This window comes from Cyprinus carpio, chromosome A9 (genome assembly GCF_018340385.1).
Source record: "Cyprinus carpio isolate SPL01 chromosome A9, ASM1834038v1, whole genome shotgun sequence".
In the NCBI taxonomy this organism is placed as follows: domain Eukaryota; kingdom Metazoa; phylum Chordata; class Actinopteri; order Cypriniformes; family Cyprinidae; genus Cyprinus; species Cyprinus carpio.
This window is the reverse complement of record NC_056580.1, coordinates 13,389,814-13,417,471: the sequence shown is the minus strand read 5'-3', so window position 1 is coordinate 13,417,471 and position 27,658 is coordinate 13,389,814. Positions and strand designations below refer to the sequence as shown.

At 34.6% G+C, this 27,658-nt stretch overlaps 1 protein-coding gene across 1 annotated transcript; it reads left to right on the top strand.

Moving 5' to 3' along the window:
• On the top strand, positions 1-22,668 carry lypd6 (LY6/PLAUR domain containing 6). The gene is made up of 5 exons (XM_042763600.1): positions 1-181; positions 12,831-12,996; positions 16,385-16,483; positions 17,218-17,348; positions 20,891-22,668. The coding sequence occupies exons 2-5, from the start codon at positions 12,879-12,881 to the stop codon at positions 21,062-21,064; spliced, it is 522 nt and encodes a 173-aa protein (XP_042619534.1). The 5' UTR covers positions 1-181; positions 12,831-12,878; the 3' UTR covers positions 21,065-22,668.
• The last annotated feature ends 4,990 nt before the right edge of the window (positions 22,669-27,658 follow it).

The following is a 27,658-nucleotide window of genomic DNA, read 5'->3' as shown; positions in this document are numbered from 1 at the left end:
GCGTCTCATCCGCCTTTTAGGAACCTTTGAGTTCACAGGGATTCAGCTCGGACGTGTCATGAGTACAGACAGACATCTGAAAGGACACTATTGATATACATGACTCTCTTCGGTTCTTGCCATACAGGGATAAATCAGCCGTGAAAAAAAAGTTTGACTAAAGTCGTTTGAATCATTTTCGGTAAGTAGCCGTAACCTTTTCATTTAACCTGCAGCGATTGGATTAATGCATGACAGAGCACACCCTTTAAAATCTGAACAAATGTCCTGTTCTCAGCTCAAGAAGAGTGTTTTTTAGATGGTTTGGTGTAAAATGCATTTCATTCACTGCACCTCACTGATCCAAAACACAGCAGAAAGATAGTAAACATGAGAAAGAACTACAGCGGCAGCTTGTTTGACAGCGTTGCGTCAAAACTAGCACGCTTGCATTATAATCAAGACTGAAGAGCACGCTCGCGCTAAACGCTTCTGATTATAATGAGACGTTCTAAAAATGTTAGGAATTTTAACGAAAGAATATAAAAAGTCTATAGAAACACATACGTATTGTGATTACGGAACTGTTACCCTACCATATAATGCACGATAAAATCATACGTTTTAATACATATGTGATTTTACTGTAACATTTTGTAAAAATTATATATATAATTTTATATATATATATATATATATATATATATATATATATATATATATACACACATATATATGTGTGTGTGATATATAATGTATGGATTGTAATAATGCATTATGTATATTTTATTTGTAAAAATAATATTTCATCAATAATTTATTTATGGGGAATGGCTGGGGCATTTTGCTATGTAAATTATAATGTTTTATGTTTCCTTTTAGGTTAAGTTTATGTTTACTGCATTATTTTAGTGTTGTATGATAGCGTGATGGGTCTTGTCTTTGTCTGGGTGCTCTGTTTACATTCTCATTGACTACTGTTGCTGAAGAGGCATTTTGATGAACTATACATTACTGTAGGCTATCACGTGGCCTTTTATTGTCCATTTGTCCTATTTCAGTACGGTGACAGACAGATTTAAATAGTTCAAATAGGTTTGTATATTTACATTATATAGTTTAGTGACATATAGTATAATTAGGAATTGGGAAATATGCAGTCACCAAAAAAGTTGTTGTTTTTGTTGTTGTTTTAATTTGAATATTTTACATGTTCAAGAAAGGTTTTTCAACAAAAAAGATATTTTACAGTGTAGTTTGTTGCATCGCTAACAATATTTGAGGGGTAATTTTAGTCTAAACTAGTAAGGAGTGCAACAGCAACAGACATTTTCAAAGGTCAAAACAAAATGGTCATCCTGTCAAACAAATGCACAACACTGATATTTTACACTATATAAGTTCAATTAAACATACAAAGGGGTTGAAATTCAGCTTAATTCTTAAATCTGTTCATGCCTTAAACATAGTGCCGGTCAAATAAGCGAGTTATCTTCCAGGCTCGTTAAATGTGCGTATTTTGATGTTCTGTCAAAAGCTAGTGGCGACCTGTCATTCACTGCATTCATACAAGGTCAGAAATGTCCCTTCCTGCCCTCAGTGTCATGGATTTGTACTGGAACTATTTAGCAATGAAGCGCTCCTACTTCCACTAGTGTAAATACATGCACAAAAATGGATCTATAATATTTAATATTAAAATATGCAGCAGGTGCATGAATACAGTGTTTGATTTTTTTAGGAACGAGGCAGATTTTATTTGATATGGCTCAATTCCTTGCCTTGATGGAGCTTTGTGTGCTGCTTTGTGTTTGCCGTGCTTGTAGGAGTGGTTAATTCAGTGTGTACATATGCATTGCTGCTTTCCATTTGTTCTCTGCATTTTCAATACAGTTCTGCATTAAAATCTATAATACATAGGCTCCTTAGTATGTAACGCACAAATGTTTTGTTTGATGTTTTTTTGGCTCACAGTCAATGCCTTATGTTGACCAACCATGAGAATCTCGTCTTATCATTTCAATGACCTTTTTATGAAAGTGCCAGTCGTAGCCCAGACTGTTGTTCTTCTCTTTCTAGTGTCGATGCTTAATCTCATTTAGTGGTAATCCATCTGCGTGGTGGTGGAGAAGATAAATAACTCCATGCTCATTTCCACAGTGAGATTTTTTCAGTGCAAAAGATAGACTGAAGTGCATTTTATCTGTAGTCTGTGTAGGGTGTGTGTGAATACAGACTCAACACAGGCAGCCAAGGACACAAGGGGAAGGAACACTGCGAAATATTCTCACCTAGCAGGCAGCGAGATGAAATACATTGAGTTATTTATAAGCCAAGCTTCCTCTGATATCAGACAGGAGAAAACATTTCAGCTGAGGTGGAAAGCCCTTTTCTTTCTGGGAGAGCCCTGATGACATCATAACGACCGAGACCATTTCAGACAATGCAAAGTGAAAGTACCGTAGTAAAGCATAGACTGACTCGTACTGTCATTCTCTTCACCTTCAAATTCAAGAATATCATGGGAATGCTTTACAGTATTATTCTATACAATAACATTAGTTGATGTGTTAGATAACATGAACTGAAAATTAACAATAATTTGATAGCATTTATTAATATAGGTGTAAATGGCTATAAGAATCATATTTATTATTATTTTTTGTTCATACTGCTACTACTAATAATACATGTTTTATGTTTAATTAATTGTATTAATTATTTTTGATATTTTATGCTTAACATTAGATTATAATGCTTGAAATAATGTTATCATTTATAATTTAAATGTTAAATATGTATGTAGTATATACTGTATGTAGATAATAACAATAACCGAGATTAATATATGATGTGAATGTGTTTTGCATTGTTAGGTTATGTTAACTATTGCATAATACATAATACAGCCTTATACAATACAATAAAGTCTATAGTCTTGTCCAGTCAGGGGCAAAGGAAATGCATTGTCTCCTGCACACATGCATAGGAAGAATGGAATTATAGAGAGATGTGTGTCTAAAGCCCATCTGTAGACAGTCTGATTTTGTGGTGGGGCTGCAGTCTTGGTTGAAGGGACACGGTCAGAACAATGAATTCAAGAAGAAAATCTTTAAGAAATGAAAGGGTCCTCACCAGCATGAAAAATGCATTTGTCTTAGTTTTTTAAAATCCCAGTGCCCACGCAATAAGATTTATCATCCATTAGTTCTCCTGGGTTCACTCTATCTGGGTGGGGGTGGTGTAACTCAAGGCAATTTCACAAAGGCTTAAATGCTATTTTCTGTAAATATAAACTGAAGAAATTTGCATCATGAGATGTTACCATAATACAAAGCAGAAAAGCTTAGTAAATATAAGATACAGACTGTAGCTGTAGTTTGTAGATGTTCAGACATGTTTTTTTCTTCTTCTTCAGAAAAGGGACATCATTTGTTTGTGATTGCTTAAATGTGCAGCCTAATTAGCAAACTCTATGTGCAAGACTTTACTGAAACATTTACAGCACTATTGTGACTGAACCAGAAAGAGAAACAAGACTGTTTATATAGTAATTTTAGAGCTGTTATGCAAAATGCATTATTATTATTATTATAAGACTTTACTGAAACATTTACAGCGCTATTGTTATTATTAATTATTATTATTATAAGCTTAATCACAGCTTAATTTATTTTTTTGTGGCATACTTTATGTATGGGTCAGTATATAATTTATATTTGTATTAAAAGTGCTTCATAATAATAAAAAAAAAAATTTATATATATATATATATATATATATATATATATATATATATATTATCTATATATATATATATATATGTATATATCCAATGTATCATTTATGTTTGAATTAAAATGCTTTATTCTTCATGTATCATATGCGGCCATCCTTATAATTGAGCCCTGCTAATACCTCTGCTTTGTAGATGGTGTGTGGAGATTCTAAGAAATCCACATGGTGATAGAGATTCTGAGAAGAAGTCCACGTATTTAAATTAAACCCAAGTGTTGTTGAGAGATTCTGAGAAGTCACGTACTCAGAATGTGTTCTATTCATAATGATAAGTTTCATTTCAAAAGTTAAAAAAATTATATTTCATGGTAATGATCTGTCTCATATATATTAATAGGTTTCATCTTTATATTCAAAATGTTTTTGATAAACTTTGTGGTATATTTCATATGTAATTTCACAGTATTTCTAACTGCGTAGTCAGCTAAGTCTGTTTTGCATATGAAGTTGAACTGCACGTATTGTTCTTTTGTATCAGTATTTCTTAGAATTATCAGTATGATACTTTGAATCTAAAAGAGGAAGAACTCCAAAATCGAGACATTGACTAGACTATTTTTAAAGGTCAGGTGTTATAAGTGATAGCCAGATGACGACTTATGTCTAGAACAACAGTATATAAGATAGACTCTGCAAAATAGAGGGGGTTTTTGACTTTCTGAGACTCTGGTCTCTCTATCTTTTCAGCTCACTTCCTCTTCTTTGGCTTCACTCGACAACTCTTAGACTCAGACTTAGAACTCTTACAGGTTTTTATTCAAATTCAGATACCTTGAAATTCAGATACTTTGATATTTTAATATTTTAATACTTAATATTTTGGTACGAACAAAATAATTGTTTATGTTTTAATTACAATTGTATTAATGTTTTGATTAATACTGGTTGGGTTCAATCCATCATAAATGGATTGTTATTAAACATTGGATTTACATTTTCTATATTTGAAGGTTGTTACTATTATCCAGAACTTTATTTCCAAGTTATGATTTGTGGTTTCTGTTCTCTATATTCTTTTTAATAAATTTACATATTATTACACCTTGACCGTCTGAATTGGATTAAATTTTGCATCAGTAGACTAATGGAGGAATCTGACATCCCGTTAGCGATTGATAGATTAGCTTGACCTGACAACTGATTTGCGGATTCCACTCTTGTTTGAGTGGATACTTTCCCTTATAGAAATTTGTGACAGGAAGGCCCACATATTTACATGTCCTCTGACCACAAGAAATAGTTAAACACCTGATAACATGTAAGAGCCGGGGCAGGTGTTTCTTCAGATGGGCCAGCCAAGAAACTGAAAGGTGTTATTTGAGACCTTCTAATGAGAAGGGTATGGAAGCATTTAGAGTTATATGGGACTTTATTACTGATGTATGAGGGTGATTTTCTGACGGTATGATGCAGGCTGGACGAATGTCACAGAAATGTTAGATGTGGCCGTTCTGCTGTGTTTTGAATCTCTTGGATCATGTTAATGGATTGCACTACATGTAATGATGTTGCTATGTGTTGTGTCTGGATTTATGTTTTCATTTACTCTGTGGTCCTTTTTTAATAGTTAAAATGCTCAGTTAACATTTAGTAAAAAATTAGCTTGATGTCATTTTGGATGTCAAGAGCATCTTTTTTTCTTTACATTTTCTTGTAATACCCACAATATTACCGTTTTACCATTGCGTGACCATCAGAGGTCTTATAAAACATCCCATGGCATAGTGGGGGAGGGGGTTCAGTGCTCCATGTGCTGATCAAACTCTCCATAACCCAGAGTGCCATCTCAAAGGGGACGGTGAGGCAGAAGACAGAGCGATGGCTTCATCTGACACCCTTTATTTCCCCTCACCATGTCGAGGAACTTGACAAAGGCTGATGGTCTTTGGATAATGACACTTCTCTCTGGGCTGAGTACCTAACAAACACTGTGCATTGGGGCGTATAAGAGAATCCCTCAACGCTGTGCATTACTTATGCTCTTTTTGAATTATTTAGCAAAGTTTGTTTAGCATTAACTGCATGAGTAACCAGGCAAAGATCACTATCACTGAGTCAGTGCTAGTCTGCGTGAGGCACCCAGCTCTCTTAATGCATCTGTTATTGTTATACCCCATTATTACATTATTTTCATTTTCAAGTCTTTTTAGCTAAACAGCATGATATATGTGTTTCTTTAGGTTAGTCACTATGGAAAATAATTTGGTCAGAGTGGCCTGTGTAAAACTGTGTGGTGTTAAGTAGCTTTTGGCAGATTTTGATGCTAATTAGCTGCTCTTGAACCCCATTTGAATGGTTTACTGAACAGATGTATCCGATTTGTCTTACTGAGGCCTTTTTGCACCCTGTAGTGAAGCTGCTGCCATCTTTTGTCTGTGTATGAAGATTTATATGTAGTCTGTTAATAATCCACTTTGTACCAGGATTTGAACAATAAGGTTTATTCACCTTAGTTGGTGTGTAGTTCAATATCAGTGTAATCAGATATATTTTGAAATGTATATATAATATATACATTTTAAATATTTATATATATATATATATATATATATATTAAAAAAGTATTTTATTCAGCATTATATTCATTCATTTATTATTCATCGAGGACCCATTAAACTTAATCAGAAGTGATAGTAAAGACTTTTACATTATTACAAAATTTATTTATTTTAAATAAATGCTGTTCTTTTGAACTTTCTATATTTATCAAAGAATCCTGAAAAAAAAAGATAAATATTTTTATTAAAGCATAGTGGTTAAATTTTTGCCATTTCGCTTTGAACCCATATGTATGCAGTCAGTCTTGATGTTGTCATTTAGAGTATGTTTCTCCCTCCTCAGCATCAGCAACAGATATTTCAGCATGCCTCCAGAGCCTTTCCATTTCCTTTGATGTTTTTTTTTTCCCCATGAGAATGTTGGGTGGATTCTTGTGGATAATTCACATTGCAATGAAATTGAAATTCACATTGAAATTTTCTGAAAAAAAAAAATGTGTATACATTGATTTATATATTCTGTTTTGAGAATATATTTTTTGTGAAATCTTGAGATATTAGAGGTTATTGGGTGGTATGTGCTATCTGAGGCTGAAACTAAGAATGATGCAAATGTCCTTATTGCCACTCCTTGTAAATACAGTCTTTGTCGTCCTGCTTTCACTGCAGACATTAGCTTCAATGCCTCATGGTTTTTCACTGATATGTTTTTAATTGCCATCTCAAACCTTTCATGTTTACACAATGAAATTAAGTTGGTAAGTTTTTTTTCTTCATGGTTGAATGCTCTCCACAGATTGGCTATTCTGCTAAAACATAGGCGTATACTTTTTTGATTGAAAAGATGACAAGACTTTTTATTTTTTTATGAATGCAACCACAGCCACCTTTTTCTGCCATCTTATTCCCATCATTTAGATCTTGAACAGACATAGTGGTGTTATGTTTGGGCAATTTATGTTACTAATGATGTTCTTTGACATGGTATGTTGACTGAATCACAAGCTCCTCCAGTGTCAGGTGATCTTCAAATATCCCAGTCATGTCTGATCTGTAGATGTTTACATGTAAGCAGGCACAAAAGCTTCATAGTTCAGAGCAGAGCGTGCTTTCCTCCATCTGATTAAACTCAGTCACACTCTGTCCGTGAGCACGTAGTGTAAATGTCTTGTTGGGAGAATGTGAGGTTTTGCCATCTGAGCCCCAAAGACAAAAGAGGCAGCAAATCCTTTCATGAACATTCTTAATTAGCCCCTGTTTGCCCTCAGTTTTGCTGGCCCAGAGTTCAAGGGAATCAAACTTACCCCATCCACTTGGTTTTCTACAGCTGCCACAAGGATATTTTATCCCTTCTTCAGTCTTCATGTAATCATTTTCATTTCATGAAACAAAATATACATTAAAACATAAATCCAGCTACATACATACATACATACATACACAAACATGTTTTTTATACAGTAACAGTGAGACACTTTTGTTAAAATATTTGGAACGAGGATAATAAAAGATTGTCAAACTACTTAATATGTTTTTGTTGTTGTTGTTGTTTTTTAAGAATATCATTCATTATGGCTTTGTTTCTTGATTATTACATCAGGACAGTTGTATGACCCTGACATTTTGACTCATGCCCACCCAAGAAAATACAAATAAATAAATAAATAAATAAATAAAAACATGATAATCATAAAAGAGGTGTATTCAGGTTTCCCCCAAGCTTATGCATGCAGCATATGGCACATTGTGTCATATTAATATTGTTCCAACAGTGATCATTTTAAACAGACTCATTTCTGCATTGTGAAGCTGATATTCCTTGGATCTTTGTATGTTTCAAGAGACTGAAGAGGGGATTAAAAATTATACAGCTGAATTGGATGGATTAATTCGAATGGTTAGGGATTAGTGTGTGTGTGTGCATGTAGGATTTCAATTAGCTCCTGTGTGATTCTGATCCAACTTGACTCCTTTGGTTTTGGCCGGGTGCACTATAGGGCAGAGGCATTACTCAATGCCATTTGGCTTGTGACAGCAGGGCTCTGCTGAGATTGCATTGTGCTCTCTCAAATGAGTGGAGATGTGCAGCTACATCAGTGTTATTGTACATTCTTTCTATATTGTGGCTTTCCAAGGAAATTAGTTTTGCAATAAACTGTTTTGAATATGTTATGCAAAATTTTTGTTTATTTTCTGTCCGTGGCATAGATAAGGGTTGTGCTAAGTCATATCAACCTCTTGTATTTTGCAGTTTCTAGGATAATGTTTTCCTTCTAGATGAAATACTGAGATGCAGGTGTTTGTGGCAGACTGGAAAATAGCCACAACGTGCAGCTTGTGGCTTCTTTGCTGCTCTTCCCCTTTTACTTCTCAAACCTGTGCGAAATCTGGTCCAACAAGTTTTGTAAGTCACAAGAGAGGATTTGCATTTCTTTCCCTCCATTAATGGGAGCGACTGCCATTCACAGGCCAATTCACAACCCTGAGTATCTTGTTTCTGACCTGAGTTAGTCTTACTCACCTGGCAGTGGCTCAGGCAGGAACTCCAGGGCCCTTGACCTGCTGGGAGTCTCTTTCCTCTGCCCTGCTGGGTCTGAGTCAACCAGTGACCTGCAGTAATGAGATGAAATGAATGTAGATGTATCAAGCTGTACAGAGAGGAAGTCAGGCTTTCAGAGAGTCATTCTTACATGGTGTATCACAGGTGCTAATCACTAAAATCAGCAGCGTAATACATGCAGTCAAATGACTAATGCTGCTTGTTTTGGAGTGAATTGTTCTTTTTTTCAACGATGGCTCAGTCAAAAAAATCAGAAATTGCAATATAAATTCAAACAATTCTTATAAATAGACCAAATAATCTTATAATTAATAAACTTTACTATCCACATTATTTTTTATAGCTTTATGCGAGAAAGTGATTCCGAAAATATTAAGCAGCACAACTGTTTTCAACACTGATAATTAGAAATATTTCTTGATCAACAAATGAGCATATTGGTTTGATTTCTGAAGGATCATGTGACACTGAAGACTGTAATGGTTGCTGAAAATTCAGCTTTGTTATCACAGGAATAAATTACATTTAATAATATATTAAAATAGAAAATAGATGTTTTGAATTGCTTACTCACCCCAAATTTTTAAACAGCAAAGAGTAGTTGTAAATTAATGTAGTACAGTGTACAGATATGTGTTAATATCATACATAATGCACATGGATGTTGTAGAGACAGGAATGAAGACAATTATATATGTATAATTTAATGTTTAGTCTCACTGAAAGAGAATAATTTATGTTTAATTGTACCAGTGGTGGTATGTGCACACATAATTATACCTCCTTAGTAACTTTTGCCTCAAAATCTTTTGCATTAAGAGGGTCAGAGACGCCATGGAAGCAGTACAGACCAAATCAAGCAAGTACAAATGGCCATTTTGCATCAGAACTGGGTTCATGTTGTGTTAAATTGTTTGCTCCCCAGCTATGATTTAATACAGAGTGATCCTCTTCAGCACTCTCCAAACTACAGAATAGTCTGCTTTAACAAACAGACAACCACAGTTTCCATTTTCCAGAGCAACTCGAAGGCGTGTGGGCTTTGATGACAGGTATTGCTCATGGCAGGCACCTGGCAAAGCTTTAGAGGAGATGTGGCACTGAAGTTCAACCTGAGGCACTTCCTGATTGGTCTGGAAGGTTGCCTTTGAATGTCAGAGTAGTTATTATGTGCCTTGTTTAGAAACTGATGTTTTTAAATTAAATATTTCACTTGTTTCTTGCAATCGTCATTATTGTGATTAGAATATCCACACTTAAAATTTAATTATTCAAATAATTATGAAGAAAAAGTCTGCTGGACTTCAGGTGCCACAAAAATTGAACATTGATGTATTTTAAAATGTAATTTATTCATCTGAAAGTAAAACTGAATTTTCAGCATCATTACTCCATTCTTCAGTGTTACATCATCCTTCAGAAATCATTCTAATATGCAGATTTGGTTCCAAAAAACATTTCTTTATTATATCAATGTTGAAAGCAGTTGTGCTGCTTATTTTTATTTTTTATTTATTTATTTATTTTATTTTTTCAGAGTTCTTTAATTAATAAAGTACAAAAGAACACCATTTATTTTAAATAGAAACATTGTAAATGTATTTACTGTCCCCTTTGATTAATTTAATGTATCCTTGCTGAATAAAAAATTTAATATATTTAAAGAAAAAGTCTTATTGACTCCAAACTTCTGAACGGTATGCAAGTATAGAGTTATGTCTCAGTCCTTCCCTATTGTTGGTGATCTCTTATCAGCCATGTTCTCAGAGTTGTGCTCTGGACAGCTGGTGCTTGATAGTCTTAGACATTAGAAACCTCAGTAACAGATAAACCTGAATAAGATGCCTCTGGTCTGAGGACACCTGTGTGTTGAAACTAAATCCATGTTTTCTTATCAGTAGGATGTTTTTTGTTACTCTGGGCTTACCTTACTTAACGCATTTTCTCTTCATGTCATACAGGGCTTGATTTTATCAGAGCTTCAGATTATTTAAACCGCAGGCATTCTCTATCTTGATTAAGAATGAGGATAATCAGCAAGTTTTTCATACAATAATCAGCTTTTAATTGAATATTTAAGTGTGAGGTTTTTTTTTAGTTGGCCAGATAATGTATCAAGTATATATATATAATATATATATATATATAATATATATATATATATGTGTTTTTAAAGTTATAGTTCACCTAAAATACAAATTGTCATAATTTACTTAAGGTTTTTTCTTCTGAGGAACACAAAAAATGATCTGAACATTGTAAAGCATAAACATTTTTCTAAACGTCTCCTTTTGTGTTCTCCTGAAGGAGAAAAAAAAAGCATTGAGTTTGGAAAAACATGAGGGTAAATAAATGATGACGGAACTTCCATTTTTGGATGGACTATCTCTTTAATATTTTCTCTTGCAGAAACTATGATTGCACAAATGTGTCATGAACTGAATTACTTTTAATTCATCGTAACACCTGGCTGTTTCATTTAAAGATTTATCGCCATACATCTGCCATGTTATCTCTGTTCAGCAGCATTCACATGAAACACATTTCCACGTGTTAAGTTCTTACTAATATAATACTAAAAGCCAAGGGGAAAATCCAATTCATTACCTTTAGACTTAACTTATTATAGAGGTCACCACATTTATCAAAGATGTGTCAAAACATACTTAAATTGTTTGTTGACATCCCCAGTCGACGAACAGCTTGTGGGACCAATCTGCAGCTAAAAACGAAAACCGATATGTACATGTGTGCTTCTTTTCAATACTGCCTTAGACCTTCAGTGGTGAAAAGGATCACTTTGAGGAAACCTGATGCTCTCTAACATGGCTGTGCTGCGCCACTCTGTATTGTCTGAGAGGTCAGGAGCTACGCAGCAACAGAAGCTCAAGGCTGCCCGGTGTCGGTCTGTTTAATCATTTTTCTAAGATCAGTATGGCTAACACAATAAACAGGAGGAAATCTGTTTTTCCTGCCTCAGACAGGAAAGCCATTATAATTCTACTGGACTTATACATTGATTGTACCAATTTGCATTAACTTTGAATTGATGCAGAGAAACTATGTTTTTAAAAAACTAGAAAATGTATTATTATGTTATTACTCTGTTAAATTGAATAGCTTTCTCATGCTAGGTTTTATGTGAGTTGTATACAAAATTTGAGAAATTGATTCACCAAAACAAATGTAATGATTACTGGCTGGATCGCATCTGACTCGCAGAAGAAAGCACACAAAGCAGTTTAGTCAAGCACTTCTGAAATATGTGTAATCTGCCCCAGCTTTCGTTTCAGTATTGTAAACCACAGAGCTCCGTGTTTAAACCATGTACTTTTCTCCAGGCTTATTTTTTGAAAAAGTATCTCACCAAATAGCACAATGATCCTTTTTCATTTAATTCTATTTCAACTAAATGTAAATGGTGAAATGTAATTTCAATATTTAAAAAATAAAAAAATAAAAAAATTACTTATATAAAGTTTTCATGCTAATTGTCATTATTTTGTTAACAGAATCTTTCAAAAAATATGCTACATGAAGCACATGAATGTTCTGATCCATTAAATTTGATCCTATTTAATAGATTGTAAATATATGACTATTCATTTTGTGGTGTTAATCAAAGATGTTTCATTGTAAGTATGGCATTCAGTAATTGAAAACAGTAGATGGGTGTCTGTTCTGCTGCCAACAACCAAAGCAAATGGCTGAGAGGGTCACTGTTGCTGAGGGTCAGGACATTGGCAGACTGCTGACATTGTCATTGATATAATGAAGCACTTGCTGGAATAGCAAGCATGCCTCTTTGTGTCCAGCGTTTTGGAGATACAGTAACACCGCTTTTGAACTGCTTTAATCCTGTAGAGTTTCCTTTCTATCTTCAGCAGATGTTTCTTTAACCCCTCGTTAAATTTCATTTATTTGGTGCCTATATTTAAGTTGTTTTGTATGACTCTGGCTTTGTGTTTTTTATAAATGGTTGTTTTGTTTAACAGGTGCCGTGTTGGATCTGGGTACCTGCTCATGTGAGTTTTCTTCCAGCTATGGAACCCTGGCCTCTCATGGCCTGGGGCCTAATGCTGACCGCCATCACCGGCTGGATCAAAGCGGTTCAATCGAGGGACTTCACAGAAAAAGACATTGTTTTTCTCCATCCCTCAAGTAAGTATTTCTTTTTTTTTTCCTTAGATTCTGCCAAAGCCTTGAAAATAAAACCGGTGTAATCCATGTTTTTCCTGGGTCATCTGGAAGATCAAAAGGGTCAGACATCAGTTGTCAGTCATGACTTCTATAAAGGCTAGTGGGGAGCTATTAGACCTTTATGCTCTGAATATAGGCAGATTTATTCCAAATGTGGTGTTCTTGATTTTCTATTGTGTCCTAATAATTGGCCAGGCCTTCCAGGCTGTATTAGTGGTTGAGCATCAAGCCAGTGATCTGTAGCTAAACTCAGCGTCTCAGCTGACACAGCAGCTGTGTTAAGATCCCCCACCCTGAAACTCATGGATTGCCCACCATCCCTGCTGATGCTAAATCAATTGTTCAAAGCATGTGGCAATGGCCTTGGTGCCATGGGTCAGTGTAGCCTTTCCTTCATGGGGAAATGGTTGTTACGTCCATCAAATATATGGGTAACATTTTCTAACCACATTCATCAAGTCATATCAAAGTCAAATCCATAAAAGTTGTTTTAAACGCAAATGGTAGTCTTATGGATTTAGTCTGTCAGATTGGTTGATGGCATTTCTCAAATGCATCGTAACTTAGGCTGACTAAATCCATAAGAACTGTGGCAACGTCTCCAAGATCCTTGAAGAAATCTACCTACAAAGCTACAGCACTGTGAAAAGGCACTTGTGTAAAAATGCTGTAATGTGAGGATTCTTTCCAAAATAATGTAAAAAAAAAAAAAAATTATCAGTTAACATCATTTAACTAAATCAAATCAGTATTTGGTGTGACTATCGTTTGCGTTTAAAACAACTTTTGTCCTATACACTAGGTACATTAAATCTCGCTGGATTATTTTTTATATTTGAATGTACTGATGTTCTATGCATTACATGTTAGTCAATTACTTATAATGAAAGTTTCGATAATCTGTTACCACTACGTAATTTTAATATCTCAGAAACAGTTGGATACATATGGTATTGTTCAAGTACAATTTAGCCCTAATGAAAGAGAGTAGAGGTTGGTTTGAGTTCTGTTGAGAGAATTAATCTGTGAAATCCCAAACTCTTTCATCACAGTAAGCAGGACCTCCCAAAATCCTTTTAGCTGTGTGCCGGCTCTCCGGTGTGCAGCTGGAGATATCCGCGTCTGCTCAATGGCCCAGTGGGGATTGTGTGTGTGTGTGTGTGTGTGTGTGTGTGAGGTTAAAACAAATCAGTTCTGATGAGATCCCAAAATAGTTTGTGCACCAGCACTGATTTTGTGACCTGCTGATATCCAGCTGTTGCATATTGATGTAGAGGATTTATGATGATGATGGAGTTCATTTTCTTTCATGACTCCAGATGGCAAGTGTGGATTTACAACCCCATGAGATCATTCAGAAAACAAAACAAACTCCAGCTACTTAGTATAGTTAGCGCTACTTTACAATGCAGCCATGAGTGTGTTTACAAAATGCAGGTGACTTTCAAAAATTGGCTCATTATAAAAAGCTGAAAACTCAAAAGCTTGCTTACATTGAATTATGTAACAAATTGTATTGTTTTCTCCTTTTTAACACCAAAAATTAAACAGACACACAAGACGTGCATATTAAATTAGCTGGAGGAAAGGAAGAAAATTTATAATGTAAAAGTGACATAGACATCCGACGGTCATAAAAATGTGTTGGACTGTTCATGTTTTGCTGTTTTTTTAACTACAGTGTTTCTCTCACCTCCTTAAGTCTGTGCTATAAATATCTAAGAGGGTTTACAGTCAGTTGTATCATTGTATTCATTATTTAGTGACCACTTTCGTTAGAGTCACAAGAATTTGGGGGACTTAACAGTTAAACTGTAGGTCAAAAATGAGCTACTAAGCTCTGTATATACAGAGCTATTTAGAGCCCTCAGAAGTAATAACACATCGAGGATGTCTGAATGAATGAATGGCTTGTTTAAAGTGGTCATTTGATCAGATTCTTAAATGTTTGCTGGGTGAGGTCAACAAGAGGGTTTTCTTCTTAAAACTAAAAAGAAAAAAGAGACTGATGTTCCTGTTTCATGTGAGCTGTGTAATCTGATTGAGGAGCTCCAGAAGAGAAAAAGCACACTGTGTTCCAAAGTGTAAGAAATAACAGCAAATTCTGGAGGAAGTGCCCTTGATTAGATAGTGTCTCAGTCCATATGGCAGGTGTTCCTGATGATTAGGAAATTGAGACAGGCACATAAAACATTTCTCCGAGTGTGATTTAATTATTTAAAAGAGCTATAAATTGCATTTTATCTAATCTGCAAACAGTTTTTAAATTATAATTTGAGATGAAAATGTTTGACTTGCTCCATAGAGGGAAAAAAATACAGTATTTTTAAACATGACAATACTGAAATTCTCAGAGAAAGAATCAAATATTTTTCCTTATATTTTTCAAATGAATGTTTTTTTTTTTTGGGGGGGGGGGGGGGCATAACAAACTGTAACATTATGCCAATGTCACAGTGTCTGGTCTGTGTATCCCTGGGTGTCCACTAGAGGTCTCACTTCCCAGTATCGTCACCCCACTTCAGAACTACATTTCCCATAGTCTTGTCTGTTTTATCACTGCTCATTGCACTCAGCTGTCCCTGGTCATTAATCATTGCACTCAGCCAATTCCCCGTTAGTATTGTAATCACCTGTTGCGCCTGTTACCTGGTTTGTTTCTGTCTGTGTCACGGAGTCCTTGTTTAATGTCACCCTGGTTTTGTGTTTCTTGTTTTGGACTGATTACCTGGATTTTGACCATTGCCTGGCTAAGTTTATGATATTTGGATTGCCCCAATAAACATACTGCACTTGGATCTACCTTTTTGTGTGCGTGTCGTGACAGACAACACACAATCAATTAAAAAAAAAGAATACTTTTAATTACAGCATTAAAATCCTAAAAAAGTTTATTTTGATTTCTGCAAAAATATTAAGCAGCAAAACCATTTTCAACATTGACAATAATGAAATGTTTTTTAATCACTTAATCATGATTTGTCAAGAATGATTTATGAAGACTAGAGTAATAGCTGGGGGGACGGGGGGTTACATTTTAAAATATAATCATAAAAAATATATTACATTTAAATTGTAATAATATTTCTGTCTTTTATATTTTTTATAAACATTTTATAATGTACTGAAACTAAATATATTATTAAAAATATATATTTAAAATTAATAGAATAAAATTAAATTAAAAAGTGCAGCCTTGCTGAGCATAAGAAACTTTCAAAATAAAAAATGCTTTTGTTCCACATAATAATTATGTAAGCTAATCAATTTCACCAGCAGTTTTGCTTTTACCAAATAATTTCTATTATGTTTACATTGATTCTTCTTCTTCTGTCATCTGTTTTCCCAGCAACTCCATATCCAGGAGGATTTAAATGTTTTACATGTGAAGATGCACCTGACAACTATGAATGCAACCGCTGGGCTCCAGATCTCTACTGTCCACGAGGTACCAACATCTCCATTACCTCTCTCTTATTACAGACAAGTCTGAATTCCTCTGAAAGGCATTTCATCATTTCTCTTTGTCTTGCAGTGTGTGTCTTGAAACAAAAGTACAGTATTTTTGTAATTCTGTGAAACAACAACAAAAAAGCATTTTATTTTAATAAGGCACAATCTATAATAAAACAATTACGGTGTATTTAAATAGTCTAGGTGCAGTGCTATTGAAGTGCATTCAGTGAATAAGATGCAGGGTCAGTATGTTTGAGGTCCTGCTTTGCCTATGAGTTGCTCCATGTATGTATGAATAGCCCCCCATATAAGGAGTCCTGTGCTGTGTTGGGTCTGATTTACAGCACTGTGTTAATGACTCAGGAGCTGTAACCCCTTACAGACACTCATTCCTTCAGTAAAGCACATGCTGCTGCAGATCATCTGCACATTTGCAGGGAATGTACAGTATATATTTCCAGTGTTCAGTGTTTCTACATACAGTAGCTCATAAATATTGCGCAATATTGTGTTATTCTAAGGAAACTTATTAAAGATTTTTAAAGTGTCTAAGAGCGAGTTCTACAATATCTGATGCAAAAAAATATATATAATAATAATCCCTGGAGGAATGTTGCTTTTTCTCTGAAATCTGACTCCTTTATCAGTCAGGATTTAAAGCTGTCTTTTGTGATGTATACAGTATGTCCTTGAGAAAACTAAGTGAAGCTTCTTTGTAACTTTTAGAGAGCAGATATTGCTACACACAACATAAGATGAGCTGGGATGGAAACACAGTGTCGGTGACAAAGCGTTGTGTGGCACTGGAAGACTGTCTTGCAGCAGGGTGCTCTGAGGTGGATCATGAAGGAAACAAGGTGAGATACAACTCACATTATATCAAGTAACTTATGTTTCAGACCAAACGTGTCCAGTTTGTGTTTTGCTCGCCCTGCTGAAATCTATCCTCGTTCATCTTCTCATCTCACTTTACACAGTCCACTTGAAGTGATCTTAAAGAAAGCAAGTCGGGTGGTTGATAAACACATTTCTGATCGGCTCCGCCGCCTGTAGGATTTGGCTCAGTCAGCTACACTAAACTCAGCTCTTTAGTTAATCCATTTATCCTCTCAAGTGATTTAGCTGCAGATGAAATAAAGGTGTGAGTTATGCTGCCGTCTCTCTCAGTAATCCTGCTTTGAGTAATCCTTGCTGAAAGGTGCGCCCGGTAACTCCCTGAACTCTTTGTGGCTTACCTTTTACCTCTAACACAGGACAGGAGTTATGCAGAGGGCAGGGGGCAAATGTGTGGAGGCCAGATTGAGAGATAAATGCAGCATAAAGATGCCACAGCTATACTAAAAGGGCAAATTTAGAAGCTGAAGGTTCATCCTTGGGTTAAAAAAGGTTTGATTTATTTGTGTTTGTCTGAAGTGATTTTTTTCTATAGGTAAACTTAAAATAATGACTGTTTAGGTTCAGAGAGGTGATGTTGAGCCTTTTATTACAGTGCAGTACTGTACTAACATTCTGGCCTAATCCTAAGTGTGGTATTAAACTTCAGCAACCCATGTAGCTCAAAACACTTAACAATAGATTTGTTTTGTAGAAAAATTTAATCTTGAGGTATGGTGTCAATTTTTGTAAACTTTTAGAAATTTTTAGATTAAAATTTGTTCTATCTCCAAAGGCCTCTTTGCACAGCAGAGTTAAGGCTGCTCTGTCCCTGCGCAAAACACTGTGTAAAGATGTAATGCTGTATAAAAACTAAACTAAATTTTTCCTGATCTGTCCCACCTCTGACCCCTAGTTTTAAAGTATACAGACGTATTTTCTGCCACCTCTGAGCAGCATTAAACTCAGTTTAAATTAAGCAGCTGAGTCCTTACCATCTTCAAGAAACAGCTGAAGACTTATCAACACTACCACTCTCTATTCAATTTCTATTCTATCTACTTGTTTTCTTTTTGTTTATTTAAACAAAATTTGGCCCTCTAACACTAGCACTCTCCATTCTTTCTTTGATTGCTTCTGTTGTCCTCATTTTTAAGTCAGTTTGGATAAAAGTGACTAAATGTAAATGTAAATTTAAGTGTCTGCATAAAGACACCTGAATGCCACTTTATTTAGAGAGGGCCGGCCCTAGCGTTTTGGGGGCCCTAAGCAGATTTTCGAAAGGGGCCCCCATACCTACAGTTTCACCTAACCACCCGCATCCCATCCCAATGTCAAATTCTACATGGACACATAACTGTAAAGTTTTACCAATTTGTTTTACTCAGTATACTGTATTTATCTTTCAAGATATAGATATGAAAATGTATTTGGGTAGTTGACAAATATGCAGTAAAAAACGCATTTTTGTAAAATACTATTCCTGGTACTTCAACTAATTAAATTGTCCGTGGAGTTTAAAAACAGGATATGATGTCACACCGGAGGACATAGTTTTCAGTGACATAATGTATCAAGTTCATATGCTTTTAGAAATATATGGATACAAAAATTTTTGGAAATTAATAAAATAGACACTTGTAAAATTAGGTATTTATTAACAATTGTATGCCTTTCTTTTTAATTAAAAAAGTTTTTATTAATATAATAATAATTTAGTAGTATTTTTTATGAATTTTTAGTAATTTATTGAACATCCTTGATCACACCATAGGACAATATTACCAAGCTCAAAATTGTAAAAAGAAAAAAAAAAGTAAGAAAAAGACATTTTAAATGATGACAATATTATTAAATGTTTTATCTTGTGTGACAGTGAAAATGTCATGTCATGTCAACAACCCATTTAAGCAAACTTTTAAAACCAAAGAGTTTAAAATTTAAAATTAAAGAGTTTAAAGATTGCTTAAGAGAAACTTATCAAAATTTATTGACATTAATGCTAAAGCAAAAACACCTGGTTATGACAACTACATTAGAGAACAGTATAATAATAATAATAATAATAAAAGAAGAAGAATACATTTTCTAGGCTGGCATGACAGTCCAGATTAAAATGCAAAAATAATCAAATATAAGTGAAAACATGTTGAAACAGATTTAAGCAACATCAAAGTGAAGGCAAAAATCTGATACGAGACAAGACACGAGACAGGGTTCACAAAAAGGAGACTAGACAAGATTCTTACACTATTTTAAGAAATCTTCAATGATGAAAAACATTCCTGGAAAATAGTCTGCAGGTGCATTTGAAATGTTTTAACTATTTTGCAGTAAATGCCATCTTAATTCTGCTTTCTTATTATGAATTATTATATGCAATAACAGACAATACTCAAGCACTGTAAAAGATTTTGCCACAAACTCAACTGACTGACTTCTCTTTTGTATGATTTCATGAGTCTCTTCAGATCTACAGAACTGTACTTGCAGGCTATGAGTTTTTAGAATGTTTGACCTCCTATCTGAACTTTTTTTTCCACAAATTGATCATAGAAATAAAAAACAAACAAACAAACAAACAAAAAGACCAGTTGTTTCTTAGTCTAATTAAGTGCAACAACCATAATCAAAGTAGGCTACTCTCTCAAAATTTAAATCAAAGCGCAAACAGAAACCAAAATGTTCTTTAAACATGATACAGTGCTAAGAGATGGTCAGAACTACACATCCTATTATAGTGTGCGTAGTAATTACAGCCTAGATATTGTATGCAGCCTAATTTGCATGCGTCAGGGAGCCACAGCCGCTCTCAAACTGCTGGTATTGAAATTGCATTTGAATGCACGCACACATCCTTTTTAGTTTGGCTTTTGTTTGCATTGCATTCTATACACTTACAGGCACTTACAGTGCGTGTCCACGAACGTTTTTGATTGATTCCTATGGAAGTTCCGCTTCAGAGAAAGCTCCAGCTCAGCTCTGCTGTTGCCATCCCTGTGATTTCTGTCTGATGGCCACAGGGGCCCTATGCAGCCGCTTATATCGCTTATAGGTAGGGCCAGCACTGCATTTAGGTGTCTTTTACTGTGTCTTGCACATGAGGGGCACATTTTTAATGCTGCATCAGTTAAGTTAAAGGCAGTTTTGACACAGTTTATCAACCAATCAGAAGAAGCCAGGGGCAGGGTAAGCAACACGAAGGGTGTGTCATTTGTCGATGAAATTTCAGAGGAAATGCTTTCAATGCGATGATGTGGAAGAAATTTTATTAATTTGTTCCCAAAGTGCATGGTTTATTTTGTTCCCTCATTTAAATCATGGCCATATTGTAATAATTTGTCCCCTTGTTTAATTTAGTTAAATTGTGGCAACAAATTAATATATAAGTTGGCCACATTATCTTTCAACTATTTCTTTATTTTTCTTCTTTTTTCATTATTCTCGAGAACCTTGCATTCTGTGCTTTTTTTACTGTTCGCTAGTGCTGTTTCTCGTGTTTATTGTTTGCTTTTTCTCCATCCAGATGTGTATATCCTGTTGTGAGGGGAACATCTGTAACATGCCCCTCCCGCGAAATGAATCTGACGCCATCTTTGCCACCACATCTCCCATTAACGAGAGCATTCAACCAGCACAGAGTCCCACGCTGCTGTTTTCTGTCTGTATCATCAGCCTGATGCTCCACAGTATTAACTGAGAGAATCGCCCGGAGTGGAATAAACCTTTATGGCAGTAATTAAGGAAACCGTTGACTTGTGCCAGTCAGCTGTGGGCTTTACTTTTCTCAAAATGAAGTGTTTGTTCTTTGACTTTTTATTTCCTTTGAGTACATTTTTATGAATCATATACTGATGTTCGATATGAAAAAAAGATATATATATTGGTAGGTTTCCCTGAAGCTGAGTGGACTTGTCCGGTTCTGAGTTTTTCGCGATGGACATGGGACAGGGATATTTATGGCAAAACTGACACAAACCTGCACATTTTAATTGTATTAATGTTAGTTGTGTTTTATACATTTGTATAGATATATTTATTTTTTTATTATTCATTTTTGTAGGAAGCTGAACTATGTGTTGTTGGCTGTAGGTATGAACCTACTGTAACTTTAAATTTTCCACCCACCCCTCTCATCACTGTTAGAGTATTTTTGTCATCATGGAAAAGGGTTTGGCACCTATAGAACCAAGTTCAGTGTGTCATCCAGCATTCCTCACTCCTATAAAAAGAACATTCTCTTTTAGTTTTGCACTGTGTATTTGTGTCATAATAATGCACCATGTATTCCTAAAGCACTTGTGTACAGATTATCATGTTAAACGTCCATATAGCCTACAGTGAAGGGCTAGAAATATATATGTTTCTATACATTTGTCAGTCTGTTGTTGTGTACTGTAATATTTCACAATCATGATTCCTGGCAATCAGCAAAATGTGTTGGGTCTGCAGTGACAGTGTTATTTTTTTCAGGCGTTATGATTGGTTTAGGCTGATTGTGTATGATTTGATTGTGTAATGAAGCTATTTCCTGTTTCTTCTCCATCTTTTGTTGAGTTATAAAAAGTATTGTAACATTCACTGAAATCATTTTGTTCACTTCAGTACAATATAAAGGGCATGGTGATCACAGAGGGGCTCAAACCTTTACTCAGGTAATTATGGATCAGTTAGTGCCAGTTTAGTTATACAAAACACCTTTACCCTGAGTAGTAAACAATCTGAGGTCATATGCATTAAACATGTCTCTGAATGTGCTGGTGTAAAATCAGCTCTCTTTATCTCAGATTTATAACATTATGTACATAAAAAAAAATTTAAAATCAGTTTTTACTCTCATCTTAACTATAATAAAAAATACAGATTTGTAATAGGGTTGCATGATCTTTTTATACTTACAAAATTGTGAATGCTGCTTGCCATCGTGTGCCAAGGCTTCTTATAAATGTAGATTTTTTTTTTCTGCGCTTGTTTGTAAAATCCCTGTATATTCTTCTGTACATAATTTTGGATGCGTTTTTAAATCACACCTTTGCAGTACTTTGGTAACACTTCTGTGGTCTCTTACCTGTTGTGTTGTATGTATTAAATTGAAATGTTTACTGATGTTTTGTTTACTGATAATAACAACAATATTCTAAAGAAATTAAGTTTGTTTGGGCTAAAATACACACATGATGATTCAACATAAAACTCAAATGAGTTTGTCAATGTTCTCTTCAAATGATTCTTGCACTGGTTATTCACACAAAAGGTATTTCTGTTTTGTTCAATTTTACACTGATCTCTTACATCCACTGTCGATTTTCCATGCAAAAAAAAAAAAGATGATATTTTTTATTTTTTTGGATATTTTTCCCTTTTTTCTTTTATGACTGCTAACGGTGCCAAACTAATCAGGATGAAGCCGGTGTACAAACTGCAAAAAAAGAAAGAAAAAAAAATGGTCAAATTGTATTAGTTTATTAATATTTTTAATAATACATTTTATGTGATGTGCTTAAAACAAGAAAAATCTTTTATGCTGGTTTAAAGGCCCGTCATACCTTACATATAAAAACATGGCCCTGAAATAAAGCTGGCATTTGTAGAATTAACTTGCTCCAATGGTTCATATCACTCAAATATTGACTATTTATCTTGACAGGATTAGGTCTTATTTTATGAGTCTTCAGATTTATGTTGTAGTTGAAATGCAGCGGAGAAGAGGAAACAACTCTCATTAAGCCCAGTTCTAGAGGTCAAAGGTGAACACCCAGTGACCTTCTGGTCACTTCTTGTTTGACAAATTGACTACAGGTTAAAATGGAGTCAACTTTTTGGGGCTATTTAGTATCAATCTGCTGTGTTTTGATGGCAGAAAAATACATCTCTAATGACTTATAAAGTAGGCTTTATAAGAGAAAAGTGAGGGGACAAACAATACAACAGAGTGGCTGCAGGGTCTCAAATACATTTAAAAGTAATTGAATAAAACAAATAGAAATTTTGTCAGATGTTCAGATATGTTTCCAAGTCACAACAAAAGCTCCCTTCATCTTCTTGCTTTAGTAATTCAGTTTCTCGGCTCATTCCCTGCCGATATAAAGTCAGATTTCCTCTCTAGAGCCGACTTTCCAGATGAGCAGTAACATGTTTTTAATGATCAAGAGTTGTTGCAGGCTGGGTTTCAGGTACCTGGCTTGGAGTCCAAAGAATGACCCTCATTGTTGGAGGGCATGGCAGCATATCCTGTTCAGTACGGCCATGCTGAGATTTTAATTACTCTGCAGCTGGACTTCAGGATTGATTGAGCAGCAATGGAAACAAACGCAGCCCTTCTTTACTGTGGGAAAATGACAGCCGTCTGAATTCAGCATGACTGAGCCACACATAAAAATATAGCTTTAATATTGCACAAGATAATAAGGCAGTTGTTTATAGTGATTTTAGCACAGACTGCTCATAACAATGATTACTGGTACAGTTAGATGGATACTGGTCAAAAGTTTGAAATAATTAAGGTTTTTACTGTTTTTATCTCTTATGCTCATCAGGGCTGCATTAATATTGTGAAATCTTTTTTAAATGTAAAATATATATTTTCTTTTTGAATATATTTTAAAATGTAAAGAATCCCTTTTCAGCAGCCATTAGTCAGTGTGACGTGATCCTACAGAAATCATTCTAATATGCTGATTTGGTGCTCAATTATTATTAATGGTTATTACCATTACTGAAAAGAGTTTTTGGTGCTTTAATATTTTTGTGGAAACCGTGATACATTTTTTTCAGGATTCTTTTAAGGAGAAGAAGTTCAAAAGAACAGCATTTATTTGAAATAGAAATCTGTTGTAACATTATAAATGTCTGTTTAAGCAATTTAATACACAATAATAATATTTTTATTATCCCCTATGTACTCCAAGATTTTGAATGTTAATGCATCATGCTTTCCACAAAAATATTAAGTAGCAAAAATAGTTTTCAGCATTGCTAATAATACAAAATATTTCTTGAGCACTGAATTAGCATATTAGAATTTTGAGAATTTCACATTATTAGTGTTTTTACTGTATTTCTGATTAAATAAATGCAGCTTTGGTGAGCATAGGAGACAAAAACATAATAAATCAAATAAAAAATATTCTGAAGTTTTGATCTCATTGGTCTTTCATGTAGATTCAGAGTAATTCATATTTCTTTGTGACAAAAATGTAGTCATAAATCATGCATGTTGGACAAAATGTACCTGCTTTTTTGGTGTGTGTGAATACGCTATCAGTTTCCAGGACAGGGTGGAGACAACAACACATAATGATGTAAGTGTGAAAACTATCTTCAGAGGAAGACGGAGACAGTGGGAAAATCTCACAGGACAGACTGGAAGTCTGCTGCAGTGTGATGGGAAGGCTTGAGGAAGGACTGGACTGAGAGAAGTGCACAATCACAGCTTCAGCTTCACAGTGACTGAATTACACGATGATGACAGACCCGGGGGGAATAAGCGCTCAGGATACACCAAAATATGAATTATGAATCCTAAAAACAGCTTCTGGTGTTCTGAAATTCTAACAAAAACCTGAATTTGAACAACAATGCAAGAAGCACAGAAAAAAGAGTGAGCAAGGCAGAAAAAAAGGACTGATTTAAAAGAAAATATTACAGAATATCGAAATTAAAACTACTGAATTATTTGCTCTCAAACAGTATTAGCATATGAGCCTAATTATCAGTGATCACCATCATCTGTTTGCTGAGTCTAATAAAGTTGTTTTTGAAGATCCAGTTGTTGTTGTTGTTGTTGTGTGTGTGTGTGTGTGTGTGTGTGTGTGTGTGTGTGTGTGTGTGTGTGTGTGTGTGTGTGTGTGTGTGTAGCTGTAGCTCTCACTCATTCTGTCTGAGTTTTCTAATTCATTACAAGTCTAAACTCTAATCTGAGTCAAATTCAATGAAATTCCAGCAGAGAAAACCCTAACGGGATTATGAGTAAGAATAAAAGTTGTTTAATTTTCACAAATAATTTTCAAAAAGTTAATGACTACAAGAGATACGGTGCTAAAATACCTGCCATTGTTTGTGCAGTGCAAAGAGATACAGTACCTTTAATGGTGTGCATGACGGTTCGGATCTCTACATGGCCAAGCCAATGTAAATCTTAGCTGCTTTCTAAAAACAGGAAAGTGTTGGCAGATAACGAGTGGGAACGTTCCATTGTCTGAACAGACCTCTGGCACCAGGTTTTCCTTTGCTTTGCAGACCTAGCACTGACTGTCACTTTACTAACAGGAGACAGAAGTGCTCTGTGCAACTCACACTGTTTTCATTTATCCAGATATACTTTCAGTTCTTGTGTGAACATGGACTCAAATAGTATATTCCTTCCTTGTCACTTTATTCTCAAAAAATGTCAATATTACTCAAAGAATATGGCTAATCATTCTAGTTACTGGGTGTGAAGTCCTACTTCCATCAAGTATCTGACAGCTATTGTTGTTATAATTGTTATTATTGTTATTGCTAATGCACTAATGTATTTACCAAAAATTCCTGTTAAAATATTTCTTAAAAATCAAGGATTTATTTTCCAGATCTAACAGGACCTATATCAAATATGTAGATCTACAAACCTAATACCATTTCTTAGAGAACGTGGGGTCGGCCGGGTGGATGGGGCTTTGTTTGAATAATTTATTTCTCATGAAAAGCAACAAGATGGCTGTCTGACCTAGATATCTAACCCCAATTAAAAATGTATGATCCTGACTTTCTCCTGTGATTTTAATTATTCCACAACTTAAGTCAAACATAAAGTTTATGATTTAACAATGTATTATGTATATTTATGTACACTGCTGTATATATATATATATATATATATATATATATATATATATATATATATATATATATATCACAAGGAAATTATTTATTTGATTTGATCAATAAATGTATTTAAAATTATTTATTTTACCCCACTCAAAAAAATTTCAAATAGACTAGTAAACTTTAGGGCATATTACTAGGATAAGAGTTCAACAGTACAACACATTTAGCAGCAACAGTAAACAGTGGTCAACAGGTCAGTACTTATATGTCAAAAAAAATGTTTTTTTGTTTTGCACTATAATTATAAATACATATGAAACACAATACTCTGCCATTTTGAAACAATATGTGAAGTTGAGACATGGAAATGGATGCCTCCTAACAACACAAAGGTCATTTACAAATTTAAACACTTTGTTTCTTCAGAGTGATAAAAGGACCAGTTGACATTATAATCATATTGTTAATGAGTTGTTCAGTTTGACAATTTGAATTCACTGAAACAATTACGATTGAACTTTTTGGACAATTACATCTAATTGATAGTCGTGTCAATCATGAGGTGATGACTGCTGTCTCTAAAACACCATCCACACACAGAACATCTTAGATCAACCGCACATTTTGATTACCACACATAATGATAAGTTGTTGTTTTTTTTGTTGTTTTTGTTTTTTTGTTAAATATCTTAAATGAGATTTTTTTTGATGCTGGTTACCACAGTATACAGTATACTGATTCAATGCACTCACAATAAATTTGTTTGCAATAAAATTTTCTATGAACGACAGAAAAACAATGTAAGCAAAAGATCATATCTGATATAATCCAAAATATTTAAATGAATAAACTCTTTATAGCTTTTATAGAATATTTGTGTGACTTTCCATCAAGGAGAGATCAGCTGTAAGGGCCACATGATTCAAAAGCACAATTCACTGACAGGCAAGTGCTAATGGAGAGTGAAGAACCGTGTAACTAATGGTAGAGTCCGAGTTTAAAAGTTTAAAGTCCATCTGTTGTGATTCTGAATGAATTCTAATGACACCCTCAGCAGATGCCAGCTTTGATCGCTTCAGGCTAGTAAGGACAAAAAATTCACCATTTAGGTTAGAGACAGTCTAAAATCCAGACAGGCAAATCACTGAACCCTTTTTTTTGTTGTTGTTGTTTTTAGTTATATTTACTGTATTTTGATCAAATATCGCCTAATAATAATGTGCTTACAGACTCACCAAATTCTGCGATTTATGATAAACAACTGATACTGAAGAACCAATAAGTACAAGAGAATGGAAAAAGACAAATCTGTGTTAAACCAACTCTAGTTACATTTACCAAATCACTTGAAATGCATGTCACTACTGAGTCATGAAGGCCTCATATCTTGGTAGCTCAACCGTTTAGATTAATGGATGGTTTTACGTGAAGGTCATCAAGTCCAAACTGTTCACACAAACAATAAAGCAACATTACAGCCAGTGA

Bases quoted from the DNA above. Each gene is read 5' to 3' on its own strand.
- lypd6 (XM_042763600.1), top strand. From the start codon at position 12,879: ATGGAACCCTGGCCTCTCATGGCCTGGGGCCTAATGCTGACCGCCATC. The intron at 16,484-17,217 runs GTACCAACATCT...TGTAACTTTTAG, and splicing joins AGATCTCTACTGTCCACGAG to AGAGCAGATATTGCTACACA. The intron at 17,349-20,890 runs GTGAGATACAAC...TTCTCCATCCAG, and splicing joins TGGATCATGAAGGAAACAAG to ATGTGTATATCCTGTTGTGA.